The sequence below is a fragment of the Ovis aries genome, chromosome 1 (assembly GCF_016772045.2).
Source record: "Ovis aries strain OAR_USU_Benz2616 breed Rambouillet chromosome 1, ARS-UI_Ramb_v3.0, whole genome shotgun sequence".
NCBI classification, from domain to species: domain Eukaryota; kingdom Metazoa; phylum Chordata; class Mammalia; order Artiodactyla; family Bovidae; genus Ovis; species Ovis aries.
In genome coordinates this window covers 208,666,130-208,687,710 of record NC_056054.1, presented here as the reverse complement: position 1 = coordinate 208,687,710, position 21,581 = coordinate 208,666,130, and the positions used below count along the sequence as shown (strand labels likewise).

Sequence of the window (21,581 nt, the reverse complement as noted above, 5' to 3'; positions counted from 1 at the left end):
GTATGGTATAAAAATAAGAATGCTTAAAGAGATTGTAGTAGTGGCCTCCAGGAAAGGTAATCAGTTCAAGGACAAAGGGTGGGATTGTGATATTGGGACAAAAGGATAATAGCTAGCATAGATAAATAGCTAGACAAAAATGGCAGGGACCTGTGTATTGATATGATAACCAAGATTGTGCAGTACATCTTCAGTCAGATTTTCCCAGTGTAATCTAAATCAAATCTAAATTAAAAACTAAAACAGGTTTTCATGGCACTGTATTGTGCTGATGCTTAATTTTGTAGTACAAACATTGGGGAGTATGCCTTGAGATGAATGAAACTAAAGGTAAGGTCTTCCTAGTATTTTTAGTAAAAGTTTATTAAATTATACCTATTTCCACAGAATATATGCTAAAATTAGAATGGCAGCAGAAGACCAGCCCTGGTCCCTGTGTAAGATTGATACACATATGCAAGAAGTACTCCACAGTTTTACGTTCATGTTTTTATTTGATTCACTTAGCAGCAGGCCCTTTTCCTGCTATAAAGGAAATTGGCAGAGTCCGTTTGTACTTTCTCCTTAGCCTGTGAGTACTAGCAGAATCACCACCATGATCGTTGCAGTGCATGCTAGGCCTTGTCATTTGATTTGGAAAATAGTCCCTACAACAACCAGTTATAGCAATGATATATAAATATATGCTTTGTTCGTCATTTGTGCGTGGTAGTATATGATAATAGACGCAGATACCATAGCTGAAGTTTTATGACATTGCATAAAACTCAGGAGATAGAGAAATCCGTTGCAAACTGTAGACCATGTTGAAGCTTTATGATTGGCCACTTATTCTGTCTTCTAGATAAGTTTGGGCTTGTGACAGATAGTATAAATCTGGAAAATTTGAATAAATTTTGAGTTGACCAAAAATGAAAATAATGCTGTGCAGAGATTTTCAATGAGATATATCTGGAAGCATTTAGGTGAATATATTGTCTGCTAGTATCCCCAGTCAAAATTGCTAGCTCCAACTTTATTGGATCAAACTAGAGTGAAAATTTACTATTTGGGGATTTAGGTTTCTCTCTCTCTCTCTCTCTCTTTCTCTGTGGACACAAAGAGCTTCCCTGGTGGCTCAGACAATAAAGAATCTGCCTGCTGTTCATTCTTGATAAAGAGAAGAAAAGACAAAGAGGAACAGTGTGAAGCAGATGTTTTCCAGAAGTTCATCCATCCTCACCCGTAGTAGAGGGAGAACTTGAAAGACTGTTGAGGTATTTAAAGCTATGGAAAGTCTTGTGAAGGCATTATGCTAAACCAGAGAGAAACAAAAATGAAAGAGGAAAGACCAGTTGATGAACTTTAGAAAGAGAAGTTCTCATTCCTGATGACTTATGGAAACATCTTGCCTTCAACTTATTACAGGTCTTTAAAAAGAATCAAGTCAACACTAGAAGACACATTGCTGGTGTTACCTTTTACTAGATGTTTTAATTTGATTAAGATGTTTACTCAGGACATTTTTAAACTCTTTAATGAATTTCTCTGGATGGGCCCTGGATGATGTACTCTTGTCTATTCAAAAGACTATATCAGAGTCCTGGATAGGTGTTAGCTTCATTAGAATAATAAAGAATGAAGTTATTTTTGGTAAAGCACCCAGGCTTTTGAGAGAAAAATGGGAGAGTAGAGCCCTTTTATACTTTTGGAAGTGAACCCATCAATCAAGAAGGGAATGGTGTGTGGTTAGCATCATCCAAATAATGCCAAGTAATAAATAGATTGTCTTCCTTAAATATATGGGACATGAGTCTCATTTGAAAAGGGAAATTAGAGTCTGTGGCCGTACCACCCTGACTGTGTCCGATCTCATCTGAAAAGGGAAATTAGAAAGTACTGTGAGCCCCATTTTTTGGTTATAAACTTTGACTTGGTGTAAAAGATTAAACTTTTAGGACCTTTTCTCTTCATCTTTCATGGGCTAAAATTTTTGCTTAGTAGAAAATTGGAGTAACATTTCTAGAACCCCTCCATATTTTGCATTTTCTTATAGTGGGCGATGCTTCCTTACTGGGCTGGTCTCTTCACTGATCTCATATCGGTTGAATTTTCATGGAGGCATTCGTGCATGATTAGGCTTCTATTTTCACTGTTGTGTTGGAGTATACTCTAAACCCTTAAATGGAGATATAGCTGTCAAACTTAAATATCATAGAGCTGTTTCTCTCTTTATATAAAAGATACTACTTTTTAACCATTTTTCACCGAAAGTATCTTTTTTTCTCATTAAAAAAATCACCCTATTATACCAAATAATACAGCCTGTAAGTATTGCTTCTGTGAACTAAATAGTATCTTACTAAATGTACATGAGCTGTATTGTTGGTTTTTAACCCAAAAGATCACCATCATCCCTGCTTAGTTCCGGTCAATTCAGATATGATTAAAAGGCATTTATTTTAGCATGAAGAGAAATTTGATAGTATAGTCTGTTTCATTCCTCTTTACTGCATGCTTTTCCTCACTGGTCATTATTTTTTCAGTCCAAAAAGCCAAAAATACTTGTTATCATGAGTTGTATTTTTGCAATTTTCCCCTTTTCTTTAAATAAGAAAACCAATATAATTTCATGTATAAACTTAAAGAAATAGATTTTACAAATAATGTATAGTATAATTCTAAAATAACAGTTTTTTCTATTTCCGTCTGCTTTTTTAGAATAATCTCTTGTGTTTTGTCATTGTTGGAATGTGTCAGATGACCATTTGATGCTTATGCTCTTGTGAGAGTGTACAGACTGAGTTAAACAGATATAGGCTTCCTCCTTCAGGGATTTCATGTTTGAATAAGAATAGAGACAAATATAAAGATGAGGACAGAGACATCTGTTCAGATACCAAATATATCAATAAAATTATTCTGCATCAAAAAATATTTTTTTAAATATCTATCATCTTCTTACACTAGACCTGAAACAATAAAGTTCTGTCCCTTTCTGGACAGAAAGGCATTGATAAGCATTGATCTTACAGATAAGAGAGAGGGAAACTTTATTGAATTTTTATGTTCCAAGCACTATGCTAAGGATTTTTTAACATGTGTTATCTTATTTAATTATTACAACATCACTATGAGGTAGTAACTTTTTTTTTTTTTTTCTTCACTTGGTGCTAATAAGGAACTGCCCAAAATTTCCTGAGGAAGTCTTAGTAATTGCAGAGTTCTCCATAAGGTCAGTAATGCTGAGGGTGATGGAGTAGTGACCTGAACCAAAGGAAAACCTTCAGTTTAGACCATTTCTGCTCTGCTGTTAGAACAAGACTGGTTTCATATATGTTCTCTTTGCTACTAAATACTGAATAATAGCATCACTGGAAAAATGTAGAGGTTTCTAAAACGTTTCTGGTCCCTTCGTTACTCATTTGCTACAGATGTTAAGATGTTAAGACTGTAGTCACGGTTGGATTCTCTTTATGGAATGGTTAGCTTGGCGCTTCCTTTTGGGCAGAAGGAGGTGCTCCTAATGCTGTCCACCTGTCTTACCAGTGCTTGCTGTTAGTCACAAGGTGGCCTGGTTTATAAAGAGGAATGAAAGAATTAGAATTTACTATTTTCTACAACTAGAAAAACAAGGCAAACTATTCATGTATTTTTTTTTATTTGAAGTATTAGTCATTCTTTTAGTTCTATATTTCAGAATAGTAATTTAACCAAGTGCAGCTATCTTCATCTGAAAAGTGGGATTTATAGAGCTACCTGATTTGCAGTTTACTTCTGACTGCCTGCTGCTTGTGTTATGTGAAGCTATGATAATCTGTTTTGACTTCATCACAAAGATAAGAAAAATATTTCCTGGAAAGCTACATCACTATGGAATCATTTGTCCTATTAAACTGTGTGTTACTATGAAATATCTCTTATTGTATTTTCCACATTGTTTAACTATATTTACTTCATAATCTTGTCCTTCTGATTTTCACCTCTGTTAGTTAGTATTTAGTTACTTTTGAGCTTAAATTTTAAGCAATTTTAATTTATCCTGTCACACTAAAATTTGAATTTTTGTAAGTTCAGATTGGGGAAATTAGTACTATATTTTGAGATTTGTTATGTTTTCTTCATTTATCTGTATAAAATTTGAAAATTCATAATTCAATAATCTGAGATCAAATTCTCAGATTTCAAGATTTATTAATCTGTATTTCACCTTATTAATGCCTTTTATGTTTAGCACATTTGATTCTGCCTCTCACACTGGATTCTTTTAACCACTTTAAAGTTCTTATTCATTTTTATTGATAATCAAAAGTCTATATCAGTATAGATATTCTTGACCTAGATGTTGTCATTATTTTAAAAATCTATGAGCAAAACCCTTCCTAAACCTGTTTGTGGACCTCACGTTAGGGAATGTTTATCTTATATAATGGACTTCCCTGGTGGCTCAATTGGTAAGGAATTCGCCTGTAGTGTGGGAGACCTAGGTTTGATCCCAGGAAGACCTAGGATCTTCCCCTGGGTTGGAAAGATCCCCTGGAGAAGGAAACAGATACCCACTCCAGTATTCTGGCCTGAAGAATTCCCTGGTAGCCCAGACAGTTAAAAATCCGCCTGCAATGTAGGAGACCTGGGTTCAATCCCTGGGTTGGGAAGATACCCTGGAGAAGGGCATGGCAACCCACTCCAGTATTCTGGCCTGGAAAATCCCAATGGACAGAGGAGCCTGGCGGGCTGCAGTCCATGGGGTCACAGAGTCGGACACAACTGAGCAACTAAGCACATCTTATATAATGCATTAAATCTCTGAAATGTAGTGTTATAACACCTTTTTTATAGCACTGTACATTTAATAGTGAAAATGAATTGCATTCTCTTCTAAAGGAATTTAAATTTTCTATATCCTGGTCATGAGAACTTGATTTTCCAACCTGATATTCTCTTAATCACTAAAAGAATGTTAGATCTGTTTTCTCATGATCTGCATATAAAGGTCAGTGAAGGATAGCACTTCGAAAGAAACGGATTATATGCATCCTTCCAGAGCTGGCGTGTATTACAGCTGTGCCTTTGGACTCACTTCAACAACAGTTCAGTGACTCTTAGAGGAAGAGAATTTTAGAGGCCCTAACTGGGACTCAGAATAATTGTACTAAAAACGCTTGCTTCTCATGCCTGCATAACCTCTGCAGTGAAATGTTTAAAATTACTCTTCTTATCCCTCAAATTCAAATGGTCTCTCAGTGCTTTTGATTTTCCTTTACAAGGTATCTTCATCTATCTCTTTTTTGCTTTTTACTAATTGCTACCACTTTTTTGTTTAGGCCTTTGTTACATTTTCCCTGGGATAATTTCAACATACTAGTTTTCCTACTTACTCGTTTATGCTCTAAGAGTATAGTGACCCAAATAAAAACCCATCCTGGAAAAGTTCACGGTCTATCAGGAGGTCTAACATGGATGTAGATAATTTTAATAATAACATATTAAGGTGCAATTACAGAAATACATGTAAGAAGCTGACTAACATTAAGAAAGGAAGTAATTAACTCTGAAAGTAAATATTAAAGAGAGTAATCAGACCATGGAATTATTGAGATTTTGGTCATGTTGTTTCTGTAGCAAGTGTAGAGGCAAGTTTTTGTTCTCTTGTTCTAAATAAATTAAAGATTGATTTGTAATATTTTTAAAACAGAAGAGCATAAAATTTCCAGTTTATGAGCAAATAGATGCAGCTGAGATGCAACTTTGGCAATTGAGTTAGCCACAAAACTAATGTTTCTCTATTGACTTATCTGAGAATGGGGTGGAAAATATCTTGTCAGTATATGTCTAAGTAGATACACATTTGTTTATGTATTAGTTAAATCAGATAACATGTTAAATCTATCAGTTATAAAAAATGTAAAACCTTTGGTCATTCAGCATTTATGCAGCTTCTGTATTTGTGGGACATGTATATATATCTATAAAATACAGGGTGCCTGTTGTAGCAAATTGTGGCCGTCTGGGCTTCTCAGGTGGCTCAGTGGTAAAGAATCCACCTGCCAATTTGCCAGAGCCACAGGAGATGTGAGTTCAATCCCTGGGTCAGAAAGATCCCCTGAAGAAGGAAATGGCAACCCACTCCAGTATTGTTGCTTGGGAAATCCCATGGACAGAGGAGCCTGGCAGGCCACAATCCAGGGGGTTACAAAGAATCAGACACAACTGACTGACCGAGCACACATAACGTGATTAAGCTACAGTAGAGTCAGACACGACTGAGCGACTTCACTTTCACTTTTCACCTACATGCATTGGAGGAGGAAACGGCAACCCACTCCAGTGTTCTTGCCTGGAGAATCCCAGGGACGGCAGAGCCTGGTGGGCTGCTGTCTATGGGGTCTCACAGAATCGGACACGACTGAAGCAACTTAGCAGCAGCAGTAGCAGTAGCAGCAGAGTCAGTATAGATATCCCCTAAATTTGCAAGTGTATACTTCAAGATAGCTTTCTCTTTTTTTTTTAACTTTTCATTTTGTATTGGGGTATAGGCAATTAACAATGTTGTGATAGTTTCAGGTGAACAGCAGAGGGACTCAGCCAACATCTACATGTATCCATTCTCCCCCAAACCCTTCTCTTATCCAGGCTGACCACATAACATTGAATAGAGTTCCATATGCTATACAGTGGATCCTTGTTGGTTATCCATTTTAAATATAGCAGTGTGTACATGTCCATGCCAAAGTCCCTAAGTATCTCTTCCCACTGAGAAGCAGAATTTTGTTCTTGAAGTCTGTCTCTTTCAGTTTTCTAAGTTCATTTGTATCATTTCTTTTTCAAATCCACATATAAGGGATGTCACACAGTATCTCTCCTTCTCTGACTTAACTTCACTCAGTATGACACTCTCTCGGTCCGTCCATCTTGCTGCAAATGGCATTATGTCATTCTTTTTAATGTCTGAGTGATATTCAATTGTTTATATGTACCACTTCTTCTTTATCCATTTCTCTATCGATGGATATTTAGGTGGCTTCCGTGCCTTGGCTACTGGCTGTTGTTAACAGTGCTGCAATGAACGTTGGGATGCATGTATCCTTTTATATCATGCTTTTCTCCAGATATATGCCCAGGAGTAGGACTGCAGGGTCATATGGTAGCTTTGTCTTTAGTTTCTTAAGGAACCTCTATACTGTTCTCCATAATGACTCTACCAACAAAATAGCTTCCTTATTTTTAGTGATTTTCTGAAGCAGATGTAACATTGATATTTTAGAAGCAAATAATTTTTAAACATAAAGATACTTCTGAAATTAAAATTTAAAATATATAAGATATGCTCTCTATATATTTTAAGTTAGAAAGTCTCTGCTATCTTAGCCAGTGTATATAGACTTATAATCCACAGTTAACTAACAGTTATCTGTACTCTGCCTTAATGATACTGACTGTAGAGTATTGTACTAGATGTTAGTTGCTGCATTTCAAGGTGAATATTATCAGCAAAAAAAAATACATCCAGTGATGGCAAAGAAGACAGCAAGCTATCTCACTTGAATTATGGTTAAAGGAATTGGGGTTAAAAGAACTAGGGAAAATTTTAAGTCTTTGTCAATATGTGAAGAGGTAGAAGGCAGACTGTTGGAATAAAGAAGTGTAAGAATAACAACCTTTAGGAATAACTTTAGAAGTGCTTCACAAAAACTTCTGTATCAGATAGGTGAGCTCCTAACACTGAAAATTGCTACTGAACTTTAATTAGGTGACTTATAAGGTACTTTAGTGTTTTAAGGTTTTAACTTGGCTGGCTTAACATTTGGAGGAGGAAACGGCAACCCACTCCAGTACTCTTGCCTGGAGAATCCCATGGAGGGAAGAGCCTGGTAGGCTACAGTGCACTGGGTCCTAAAGAATCGGACATAACATTAATCTCTTTGTTTTCAGAATATTTAGATTGGAAGTGTGGGATTGAGGTTGCAAAGGCAGGATTGGGATGACTTATTATCCAGTGTATATTTAGAAAATTCTCTAGTTGATATCAAGTAATTCTGACATGTTTTCAGAGGTAGCAGACTTCTTCTGTAAAAGGCCAGATAGTAAATATTTTAGATTTTGCAGGCCACATGGTCTCTGTAGCATCTGCTCAACTCTACTGTTTTTGTGCGGAAGCATCGTTGATGGTACATAAACGTGGTTTCTTGGCTGTGTTTCAGTTGAACTTTATTTACAAAAAGCAGGTGATTAGCCGGGTTTAGCCTAGGGCCATAGTTGGACAACTCTTGCCTTAAATTATAAAATCTGGAAATACCATTTTAATATAAATGGAGAAAGGCTTTCAGTTAAGGAGTTAAAAACCAAATTGTCAAAATGTCATTGTCTTTTTGGCTGGAAGAGTGCACGTCTGGTGTTCCAAATACTGAATTGCCCATTGAATTAAGAAACCTTTTGCTATAAAAGTCAAATGACAATGGAGAGTCTGAGACTATTTTCTGCTGTTCATTTCTGTTGCATATTTTGTCCTTAAAGGTGTGTTTTTACACCTTGGTTTACTGTTTAATTGATTATATCATTTATTTGAAAATAAAACTTTTAAGAAATATGAATTTAAAAATCATGAAAAAATGTCATGGTAGAGACTCCCTTTTACTTAGAGTATACTACATAGAATTCAAACTCCTTCACTTGGAGTCTGTCCACTTTTCTTGTGTCCCGGTGTATCTCTCAGTCCTCCTTCATTATCACATATCCCACCTATTTCCATGCATTTCATACTCAAGTAGTAAAAAAAATCAAATTTGTATTGCTGGTAAAGGCTGCATTTTTTTCATGGTCTCTGTACACACACTGTTATAGCTGTCTAAAACTCCTTCTTCACCTAGCTGCCCCATGTCCAAGCCACTTCTCTGCAAAATCCCTATTAATCTGTAATGCTGTACATAAGCTTCCCTGATGCCTTCCTTCCCTAGCCTCCTCAGGCAGTTGGAGATTTCTTGTGACTTTTCCAAAGTTCCTATTCTGCCTTATAACAATTTTCCATTGTTAAAGTTGTTGCTGGGTCTTGTCTTTCCCCAACAAACTCAACAACCAAAGAGAAAGCATCTATTTACCACTGTTTTCATACTGTTTAACATAGAACCTGGCACAAACAAGTATTTCTCCAAAAAGGGCAATTAAGCCAGGGATTCCTCACACCTAAGCCATAAATAGCTGTACTAATTAAATAGGGATACATGGGGTCTGGGGAACAAGCCACAGTTGCAAAAATCCCAGCATCTGAGCCACTCGGTACTTTCCAAATTCGTCTTTGAGTCTTACGGTTCCAGCTCTGCCTTCAGGCTTCAGCACTTGACTCTGGTACTGCTTTGTGAAGCTGAAACTTCTTGTTTACTTGCCCCCCTCTGTAAAAGAACCCAGTCCTCTTTTTTCCTATCACTAACAGATGCCATTCTTGAATAATTCATAAAAACTTGAAAAGATACTGTGGGTATACTTGACGGGTTTGCTAATTATATTTAACATTTTTTTGAGTGCTTACAGTGTGCCAGTCTCTTTGCTTACATGGTTTTCATCTATTACCTCATCAATACCATGGTCCGATGAAGTATATGCTATTATCCCAACTTAACAAATTGGGGCAGGGGGCCAGGGTCGGGGTGGTGGTGGTGATAGAAGGTTTGGTGAGATGAATTGAACTGCTTAAGGCCATACAACTATTAACTAAGGCAGACAGAATCTGCATGCAGTGTAACTTCAGAGCCTGTTCTTTTATTCACCGTTATTCACCACCAGGGAATATTCCTGCCATAACTGTATGGTTATAATGTGTACTTTGAAGTCATGTAGACCTGGACTCAAAATATTTAATGTTTACTGGTGGCAAATAACTTTACTTCTCTGACCCTCAGTTTTCTCATATGTAAAATGTTTATTACTTACCCCAAAAGGGTTATTGCATGCATAAGTGCAAGATATCTACTAAATAGTGAGTGTTAGCTCCATTTGTCTCTTCTACACTTCTGTTCTTGTGAGCTCTGAGGTGATGGTTTGAACAGAATAAGGCCTGGGGTAAGAGGACAAATAAGAAAGTTAGCTTCCTCCCCCTCCTGTAGAGTACTACCAGTGTGGACCAGTGCCTGCTTTCCAGGATCTTCCAGTATTTTATGGCTATGATCACATTTATTCTCTTAATGAGAAGGGTGTGTCTCAAGTATTTCATAGTTGTTAATTGCCCATGAATGTACTAAAGTAGAATAAGGATTAGAATCAGTGATCTCTTGGGTACTAGACTTCTCTTTGGCTAGTTCTCAGGAAACATATGGGAATTATTATTTATTATATAAAATAGTTGCCCTCATAATTCCATAACATAGACCTGTTTGTGCCATTCAACAAAGAAAACTATAAACACAGCTGCTGTTTTGGTTTGGTTTTGTTTTTATTTGAACTTTTTTCTGCAGGCAGATCATCACTTAAAAGTAATCATTTGGCATTTCCCCTTGCATTTTTCAAATTTTTTGTGTGTGTTTTTTAAAAGCGTAGCCTAACTCATTTCTATAATTATGCTCTCAGATTGATCCATCAGGTTTTCTTACTAGCCAATGAATTTTCTTTTAAAAATATAGAGAATAGGATAATTATATTTTAAATCCTATAACCTCGGTGAGTCTCTTATAAATTTGAAGAAGATATTTTCAAGTATTAAAAAAAATTGTACATTCCTTATTGTCTTTCAACTGATCTCTGTATTTCTAGGGTAGGGAGAGGGCTTGAAATTCCTGCTATTTTACTCCTCATTTCCTCCTCTATGTGTTAAAACTCTGAAGCATACCATAAACACTTGTTTGCAGCTGAGAATGGGTACTGCAAAAACGTCTAATCAAAATAGATCCTGTTGCTCTCTCTAGGTTTCATAGGCTGTGTGGAGAAAGAGGAATTGTAAGGGGCTTCCCTGGTGGCTCAGAGGTTAAAGTGTCTGCTTGCAATGTGGGAGACCTGGGTTCGATCCCTGGGTCAGGAAGATCCCCTGGAGAAGGAAATGGCAACCCACTCCAGTATTCTTGCCTGGAGAATCCCATGGACAGAGGAGCCTGGTGGGCTACAGTCCACGGGGTCGCAAAGAGTCGGACACAACTGAGCGACTTCACTTTCAATGTAGATGTAGTAAGACAGTTTAGGTCTTTGCAGTGGTCCAGACAAGAAGTAGTAGTGGACTGACCCAAGACATTAAGAAATTCAAGATATAGAATTAACACAATTTGTTGATGAATTAGAAACTGGCTTATACTAAATAAAGGAGTCAGACAGTTTCTGGATTAAGTATATCCTGCTCTTCACCTCTTTATCACTGCGTGTGTTCCACTCCTGCTTATCCTTAAAGAATTTAGTTTATATGTTACCTTCTATGGAAAACAGCCTCATTCCAACTTCCATTAAGTTAGGTGACCACTGTATGTACTTTTATAAGCACCTGGTACTTCTTCATGAGAGGTTTTTTTTTTCCCCCTGTTTTATGCGTGTGAATTTTTTACCCCACACCAGCATACACAGAACCTTCACACTCTCGATGTTGCCTGTCTTATTCATCATCATATTCCCAGTACCTAACATGGTCCTGGGGACACCAATACATTGTTGGTGAATAGGGTCATTTATAGCTGTTGTCTATAGTGCGTGATAGAGTAATTGAATACAGTAAGTTGTCTGGGGTTTTTTGAATCATTCCTCTGGCTTTTATTTCTTTTTTATTTTCTTAATATCTCTGACCTTATTTTTTTCTTATAGTTTTATAGTTTAGCTTACTGAATAACAAAATATAAACCACAAGAAATAAAATTGTGCTCCGTGGGACTTCCTGTAGCTCATACAGTAAACAATATGCCTGCAATGCGGGAGACCCACGTTCCATCCCTGGGTTGAACAGATGCTCTGGAGAAGGGAATGGCAACCCACTCCAGTATTCTTGCCTAGAGAATCCCATGCATGGACAGAGGAGCCTGGCAGGCTCCAGTTCATGGGGTTGCAAAGAGTTGGACATGACTGAGCGACTTAACACTACTACTTTTTGGTAAAAGGGATGGATCATTGCAAATTAATCATCCTATCTCAAGGAAAATGCATTGATGACACTTTTTATTATACTGAATATATAACTAAATTATAGTTAAAGACAGAATCATCAAAGGTATCACTTAGACAATAATCAATACAAAAAAAGGAAATTACAAAGATTTTTCTTTCTTAAGAAAGAAAAAAATACTAAACTGTGTAAATTCTAGTTACCACAGAGTAGAGGTAGTAGTGTAAAAGGAAAAGGATTTGACTTCTCTGGCCTTTACTTGACTCATCTTTAAAATAAAAACAGTGGTGGTGGTGGTTTAGTTGCTAAGTCATGTCTGACTCTTGCAACCCCTTGGACTGTAGCCTGCCTGGTTACTCTGTCCATGGGATTTTCCAGGCAAGAATGCTGGAGTGGGTTGCCATTTCATTATTCTTGCCTAAAAGCCTTTCCTTTACTCATCTTTAAGAACAGTGGAATCATGGTCTAAAAGGTCCTTTCCAGGCCAAATTCTGTTGTTCCATAAAATAGAAAAGAATGATATATAATGGGAATTTTTGTTTCATTTGCAGCTTACTATTTATTCTCTCCATAGCTCCAGCTCTGTCTTGATAAGATCTAACCTTAAAAATCCATTCAAATAAGAATTTTTTTATTGAATGCATTTATTAAATATGATTAAGTACAAGTAATTATTTTTTCTAATTTCTGGTTTGGAATCAATTCTTTTAGCCTGTGCTTAGTCGCTCAGTTGCGTCTGACTCTGCAACCCCATGGACTGTAGCCCACCAGGCTCTTCTGTCTATGGGGATTCTCCAGGCAAGAACACTGGAGTGGGTTTCCATGTCCTCCTCCAGGGCATCTTCCCAGACCAGGGATCTAACCCAGGTGTCTTCTGCATTGCAGGCAGATTCTTTACTGTCTGGGCTACCAGGAAAGCCATCTTTTAGCCTAATTAGGAACAATAATATAAGATGAACTATAATTACTTACTCTAATCATTTCAAACTACAGAAAATGAAATTTTACATTTAGTAATGCCATAAGTGTATTCTTTGATGGTTCCTCCTTTAACATACTTTTTCTTTCTTTGATTTAGATTTCTGCTTTGGGACAGCCACACATCTAATTCCTTAAAGTACTTTTATATGTAAAACTTGTAAAGGATCAGAACAATGCCTCCAAGACCATCATCAGGTGAACTGTGGGGCATCCACTTGATGCCCCCAAGAATCCTAGTAGAATGTTTACTACCAAATGGGATGATAGTGACTTTAGAATGCCTCCGTGAGGCTACATTAATAACTATAAAGCATGAACTATTTAAAGAAGCAAGAAAATACCCTCTCCATCAACTTCTTCAAGATGAATCTTCTTACATTTTCGTAAGTGTTACCCAAGAAGCAGAAAGGGAAGAATTTTTTGATGAAACAAGACGACTTTGTGACCTTCGGCTTTTTCAACCCTTTTTAAAAGTAATTGAACCAGTAGGCAACCGTGAAGAAAAGATCCTCAATCGAGAAATTGGTATGATAAAATTTTGAAATGGCATTGTCATCCCATTCTAAATGCAAATAACTATGCAGCTTAACTGTTTTCTCATTAATAAAATATTTTGTCTGAACTGGTTAAATAGATTTCAAAATAAAAGTCATTACAATTCTAAAGTATTTTTTGACTGTTAGGCTAAGGGACTATTTTTAACACCTTGGTATTATTCTGTAAAGTTTTCTTTAAGAAGTATTATATGAGGGAATGAGGGATGATTTATATTTGTTATATCCCAGTTTTGTTTTCTAAAAAATAATTGATAATAATGTTTGCTACTTTTGCTCCAAATTACTGAGCATATCATATTTTATATGTTAAACATATTTGAGATTTTGTCAATTCTTACTATATGCATTCATCAAAAATTTTATTAACACAGAAAATTCTTTATTGTGATTGTCTATATCTACCAAATTCCTTGTTTATAACAAGCATGGTCTTACCATGTGTTTAACAGAATATTTATATTCTTTAAGGTTTTGCTATCGGCATGCCAGTATGTGAATTCGATATGGTTAAAGATCCAGAAGTACAGGACTTCCGAAGAAATATTCTCAATGTTTGTAAAGAAGCTGTGGATCTTAGGGATCTTAATTCACCTCATAGTAGAGCAATGTATGTTTATCCTCCAAATGTAGAATCTTCACCAGAACTGCCAAAGCACATATATAATAAATTGGATAAAGGTAAGAAAATTATTTATCTACCGTAAATGGCCACCCTAATGAAAACTTTTATCTGTACCTATATCATTATAAAACTGAAAAGAAAACATTGAATTTCAAATTTACTGTTAACAGAATTACAGCTAATTATATTTTTATAAATAAAAACAACTATAAATAGAAATTTTATGAAATTATGGAGAAAGTTAACACATTCTTACTATATACAAAGAAAAAGTAAATGTTAGATGCAGTGTTTAACTCTGATCATAATGAGTGATAATAATGACTTGATTATTGACAGTGTATCAGTTTCTAAAATTAAGTGAACATGAGAATATTTAAACTGAGTTGTTTTAGAAATGAAAATATCATTGTATCAGATAAATATTTATGTTTTTCAAGGTAACAAAGTGAAGTTTTTAATGGAAAGTTATAGAATAGGTTTACTTATTAAACATAGTATTCTGTCAGTAGAATAAATTGAGACATCTTATTACTATTTCAGCCATATTATTCAAAGTAGTTTAATGATTATATAACATAAGATCTTCATTTAAAATTCATTTCTATATTAGCATAGTTTTTAAAATGGAATGATCTTTTCATTTTTTCCTAATACTCTTTATGAAAATTTTCCGACATATAGAAAATCTGAAAGAATTTTACTGTGTATACCTTGGCCACTCCAACATATTTTTAATCTTTTCATTTTCATCTTCTTTTTCTTGGTCCCCTAGCTTTACACTTCATTAATCATAAAAGGAAAAAAATAGAAAATTTTTTTCTTCCCCTTCCCTCCCCCATCTTTTGTCTCATTCTGATTCAGCATCTTTCTTTAAGTCTCCATGGTTCTTTCCCATAGTTACGAGACACACTTGTACTTAAAGTACTGTTGAACCTTTGATGCTGTCATGAATCACTCTTCAGAGGGGTTGTATATATGAAGTATGTCATGCAGTTTAGAATGGAAATTAGCTTGATCTCAAGATACTTGCAACACACAGTAGTCACAGGTTTGTGTGCTTGCCTTAAAACATGAGGTTGGGGCATGGTTTGTCAGCCCTATCAGATTTGAAGATTTGCTCTTTCTACCTGACATTTACCTGTATTTAATTATGGTTGATTATAAGTCATGTCTGTTTGTGGTTAGAGTAATGGTACTGCATACTTTTTGAAACTTGTCTCTTGAAAAATGAAATATATGTGGTGATGGCATCTAATATTATTATTCTATTTTAGGGCAAATAATAGTGGTGATTTGGGTAATAGTTTCTCCAAATAATGACAAACAGAAGTATACTCTGAAAATCAACCATGACTGTGTGCCAGAACAAGTAATTGCTGAAGCAATCAGGAAAAAAACTCGAAGTATGTTGCTATCATCTGAACAACTAAAACTCTGTGTTTTAGAATATCAGGGCAAGTATATTTTAAAAGTGTGTGGATGTGATGAATACTTCCTAGAAAAATATCCTCTGAGTCAGTATAAGGTGAGTAACAAGTTTTAAAGATATTAATCTAAATTTAAAAGGTAATAACATTGGGAACTGGTATCTGTATTTAGGATGCAGTTTTTGTAAATTTAATTTTTTTGGCTACACTACTTGGCTTCCAGAATCTTAGTTCCTTGACTAAGGATTGAGTCCTGGTTTTGGCAGTGAAAACACCAAGTCCTAATTACTATACTGCCAGGGAATTCCCAAAACTAAATAATTAGTATTAGTAAATAGCATTAATAAGTTTATTTTTTTACACTATATTTAGTTTGAGAGACTGATGGATTTGAGAGGACCAATGCTATTCTTTTAGATTTTATATGATTAATATTTGGGGACCTGACTACATGTATATGGGTAAGCTGAGTAACAGTTTACAGTTGTAACAATAGTTATGTCATTATTCAGATACAAACATTTGATTTGGTGACTATTTAATTGTGCCATGAGGTAAGATATAATAATATTTCAGGTGTTTTACAAAAAATGCATTATCATTTTTTCTGATTGTTCCAGTTCTATAGTGGAAATACATTTATAGCCAATAGGAATTTTAAATAACATGAAACTTGCCCAAAAGGCTTTTCATGTGCCATACTTTTCAGAAAAGGGCTTGTTGTATTTGAATACGCAGTGTTAGCAATAAAGTAAATGTTCTTTGTCCAAAAAAAAAAAATTGGCAGTTACACTAACACCCAGATATGGGGCATTTAGTGATTTTTATCCCTTTCCAAACAGTGGCACTAGAAGGAATTAAACATTTCAAAATCCATGGTCTACAGTTAATTAAGATGTACTGTTAATACTTCTCTACTCTGTTTTTCTATTCATTAAATAAATACCTGTAAGAAGCAACCATATTTGTACCAAGCATATGTCAAGTACTGATTTACAATACCAAGTAAGACATGGTCTTGGCTTTTAGTTTGCTTACATTCTACTAGGGCTTATGGGTAAGGAAGTAGATTTTTTAAATATGTGTACAGTAGTGCTATGTGTATATGTGCTTAGTAGCTCAGTTGTGTCTGACTCTGTGTGACCCCATGGACTGTAACCCCCCAGGCTCCTCTGTCCATGGAATTTCCCAGGCAAGAATACTGGAGTGAGTTTTCATTTCCTTCTCCAGGGGATCTTCCAAACCTGGGGATCGAACCTGTGTCTCCTGCATTGATAGGCGATCTTCACCTACTGAGAGATTAGGGGTGTACAGTAGCATTTATATTAAAAATCTCTATCCTGATTATCATTTTAAAGTTCAAACCAATGCATTTTAATATTTTTTAAAACATATTTCATAATTATTAGTCTCTTCTCTTTGTGTGTGTGTGTGTGATTTTTTTTTAAGAAATGTTTCTCAAGAAATGTTGGGACGAAAGAACAAGTGGGCAGCAGCTCTTGCATTTTACATCAGTGTGACTTAATACGTTGAATGACAGAGGCTTTCTAAATATGTTGCCTTTTCCTTTAAGTACAGTGTTTTCATCATGAGTATGTCCTGATCCTTATTTTTAATTCTTTCTTTTTTTTTTTCCAGTTGAAGGTAGAACTATAGTCTCAAAAGCTGACCTTGATTTTTCTTTTCTTTTATACAATTTATATGCCAGGAGGTACCTGGCTTATCTGTGCTGTAACCTAACTCCCAAATGTTAGTGTTTTAAATGTTATAAATATAGCAACTACTAAAAAAATATCTATAATGTTTGATTTGTTTAATCACCTTTGCAGATTAGTATGTAAATTATCTCATAATAGTCTTGCATTTTGCTTTTAAAATGAACACCTTATAAGAAATGGCTTCTCCCCTCCCACCTTAATCTCTTACAGTATATAAGAAGCTGTATAATGCTTGGGAGGATGCCCAATTTGATGCTGATGGCTAAAGAAAGCCTCTACTCTCAACTGCCAATGGACTGTTTTACAATGCCATCGTATTCCAGACGCATCTCCACAGCTACGCCATATATGAATGGAGAAACATCTACAAAATCCCTTTGGGTTATAAATAGTGCACTCAGAATAAAAATTCTTTGTGCAACCTATGTGAATGTAAATATTCGAGACATTGACAAGGTAAGGTCAAGTATTGCTGTTTATAATTTGACATGAATTATTTTATATAAATCTTTTTTATTGAACTATATCATAATCTGTTGACCTGCAATATGTTTTCAGTTGGCTAGAAAACATCTACCTCAGTTTATAGTCCTTTTCTGTAATTCTAATAATTCTAATATCTGTTAATTCTAAGCTCTTAAAACCAAACTTATAGAATTCATTTGGCAGAAAAACCTGACCTAATCTGAAGCAAGGTTTTTTATAGTCTTTATTTATCCCACTTAGTGTAAATATCCATCTGTTTTGTTATAGAAATATTAATAATTTCTCTATGAAGTACTGCTGTAACTGCTAAGAGTACTAAGTAATATTTAGTATATGTACCAATTTATCGTTCTGAAATTTGTAAATTTGTATCGTTCAGAATTACATAACTGTCCTAAAAAGGGATTGTGGGCCTGTGTTGAAGGCAGCAACATATTGTAAATCTACATCATTTATTAATTTACTATATATGGGAAGAAAAAGAGAACAGAAAAGCTACATCTGAACAAAAACTTTTCGTTGATTCTCTCATTCATATCAGTTAAATTGTTTTGATAATGTTTAATACTGGTCTTGTCTAGTATGTATATGTGCATGCGTATGTGTATGTGTATACACATAACTTTTTTTTCCCTTAGATTTATGTTCGAACAGGTATCTACCATGGAGGAGAACCCTTATGTGATAATGTGAACACTCAAAGAGTACCTTGTTCCAATCCCAGGTAAGGAAGTATATGAATTTATATTTTCAAAAGTCATATTAGTGTTTAACAGGGTAATAAAATAAAAGTAGCATATTTTACATTATCAGTTTTATACAAGTCATATATAATTCCCAGACATTTAATATAGAACATAAGGACATTCCATCAAATAAGTATCCTCATTCCGGGATCACTTTATTTATTTTGTCTAAAATGTTACTGGAACAGTTTTTCTGATTCTCTCTTTCATTGTGTTGAGGAGAAAACAGAATGTGGTTATAGTTTTGTGCCGATGATTCCGTACAGTAGATCTGAAATCCTTGCATTTTATTCCTTTTTAAACTCCATTTCCATTGAGAAGTGAGAGTTGGCAAATAACTTCAGAGCTGTACTACTCTGAGGCAGTTTCCTTTACAGCACTCCCAGGAATACTTGTTTATGACATTCAAGTAAAGAATTTGGGGGAACAAACCAATTTCTTAGTGGGAGGGGGAGTTATTGGAAATGTTTAAAAATGATTACTGCCTAGATAAAATGAAGAAATAAAAAAGGTAGTACAATTCAGCAGCTTTCCATCTTGCCATTTCTTTGCCTTTCTTTATAGAATCATTTGGGAGTAAAAGTTTATTCCTGAATGTAGTAATATTTTAAGAGAACTCAAATTGGTTTTAAATGTTAAAGTAGACTTTTTAGACTAGCAGTAGAGCTAACTAATGGATCTTTCAGAAGTAAGTTTCATAATGAATTCAGACTGAGTTCTAGAAAAGTCAGGGAAAAGTTCTGGTCTTGTAATTGCTAGAGGTGCCACCCTTCTAGACCACAGGTAAAGTTCAGAGAGATGGTAGCCTTCTCTACCAGGAAGAAGGAATATAATTGCCATCCTGCCTGAACCATTGTAGGTCAGAAAGCACATCATTCAGGTTAGAAGTTACATTGTGGCAATAGACAACACCAGAATCCTTTAAAAATTTTTGTTAGACCAACAAAAGTTTGTTTCCCATTCATACAGCATATCTGTCACAGGTTAAGTGGGTGCTTCTGTAAGGAGCCTAAAAACAATATTTGAGGAAATAATAGCCAGAAATTTCCAAATTTTGGTGGAAACTATAAAACCAACAACCTAAGGGGTTCAACAAGCCCAAGGAAAGACCCCAAAATAACGTTAGATAGATTTATCTTAATTCTGTCAAGTAACAAAAATAAACAGATTTTAGAAAAGTAAAAGGTAAATTGACCCCAAAATAACATTAGATAGATTTATCTTAATTCTTTCAAGTAACAAAAATAAACAGACTTTAGAAAAGTAAAAGGTAAATTTATTTAATGATATAAGATCAAAATGTCAAATTTTAATATATTAAAGTAACTATTTAGAAAGGATTTCTGTTTTATTATCTTTTCTTTAAGAATATCTATAAGGTAAAATCCCTATGGAAGTAGTATAAAGACTTAAGTAAATTTTTGAGCTTTTCTGTACTTAAAAATCAGAGATAAAAATAAATGAAGTTATTAGATAGAATCTTAAAAATTCTGAGATTAAATGATTTTTCCAAATTTGTGCTTTTTAGATGCTAAATAAATTAGATACTTTATGATTTCCATATAAATGTTACCAGTTATCTCCTAAAATCAGAATAAATTTGGAATATATATATATATATAAAACCATTGCTTAAAACTAAAGAACTTAATTGGGTTGTGCGTGTTTGTGTGGACTTTAGAAGAAGAAAAGAATATGCTTTAGTTGGTTAGCACAGTACTGAACAACTATAATAGATTAATAAGACAGCTCTTAAAAAGTGTGCAGAAAATTTTTCATTAATTATGAGCAGTTCAGAAGGTTTCAGTGTCATAAAAAGTACTAGGTACATTTGAAATATACCATCTAATTTTTCTTGAATTACTATGAACTTAACAAAGCTTAAAGTATTTCTTTTCCCTGCATTTGTTGTTTGCTTTCCCTTTAGATTTCCTTCTAGCTGAGTTTCCCCATTTTAAATGTAAGTCTTCTCTGTATAAATGGACACTTGAGCTTTTAATATGGACTAGTTACTGTTCTTGGAGAAGGCAGTGGCACCCCACTCCAGTCCTCTTGCCTGAAAAATCCCATGGACGGAGGAGCCTGGTGGGCTGCAGTCCATGGGGTCGAGAAGAGTCGGACACGACTGAGCAACTTCACTTTCACTTTTCACTTTCATGCATTGGAGAAGGAAATGGCAACCCACTCCAGTGTTCTTGCCTGGAGAATCCCAGGGACAGGGGAGCCTGGTGAGCTGCCATCCGTCTATGGGGTCGCACAGAATCGGACACAACTGAAGCGACTTAGCAGCAGCAGCAGCAGTTACTGTTCTAATTTCTTTATGTATGTTATCTCATTTAGTTTTCACAACAGCTGTATGAGAGTTGGTGATGTTATTAGTCCCATTTCACAGATGAGAAAACAAAGCAAGGGTTACACATTTAGTAAAATAGTAGAAACAAGGTTTTACTCCAGACAAGCTGACTTCTGAATTCATATTTTTAGCCATTACTCTGTTTTTTAATTAAAAAAAAAAAAAACTGCTTATTGTATTTGGTTCTTTATAAGTATGTATACCAAACATAGACATAATTTCATGTGTAACAACCAGTAAGTTAAAGGGAACTTATGAAAATTTGAATAATTTATATCACTTTTTGTAGTAACATTTTTTTCTCATTATGTCAAGTTTTATTACTTCCTGTGAAGTAGTTACTCTGAAATTTAAATACTTTCTCCTTATGTATCTTTTATTTTATTTATCTACTGACTTATTTAAATTAACAGGCTCTTCTGAGTGAAACTGTGTCATACATAAGAGTAATTAAAAATAATCATAACAGGAAATTAATTTTATGTTAATTTTTTTTAGTTTTTAGTTTTTTACTTTTTAGTTTCCTTTTTCTATTTCCATTTTCTATAAGTGAATTTGTTTTTTATTTTTACCAAAGTACAGCACAAATGCATAAAATTATATAAATCATGATTGTATAGTTCAGTGAATTATCACAAAATGAAT

General features: G+C 34.8%; 1 protein-coding gene across 5 annotated transcripts in view; it reads left to right on the top strand.

The window, feature by feature from the left end:
• The window catches only part of PIK3CA (phosphatidylinositol-4,5-bisphosphate 3-kinase catalytic subunit alpha), an 89,749-nt gene that overhangs the window by 39,096 nt on the left and 29,072 nt on the right, over positions 1-21,581 (top strand). For 2 of the 5 annotated variants that reach the window (XM_060393449.1, XM_012098652.5), the window contains 6 exons: positions 1,103-1,256; positions 13,122-13,549; positions 14,050-14,259; positions 15,481-15,731; positions 17,562-17,807; positions 18,476-18,561. In XM_060393449.1, coding sequence (XP_060249432.1) covers positions 13,198-13,549; positions 14,050-14,259; positions 15,481-15,731; positions 17,562-17,807; positions 18,476-18,561 — 1,145 coding nt within the window. In that variant the 5' untranslated portion in view covers positions 1,103-1,256; positions 13,122-13,197. Of the gene's footprint in view, positions 1-1,102; positions 1,257-3,160; positions 3,215-13,121; positions 13,550-14,049; positions 14,260-15,480; positions 15,732-17,561; positions 17,808-18,475; positions 18,562-21,581 lie in introns of all 5 variants that reach the window. The other 3 variants (XM_015092541.3, XM_060393443.1, XM_042234194.2) reach the window with 2 other exon arrangements.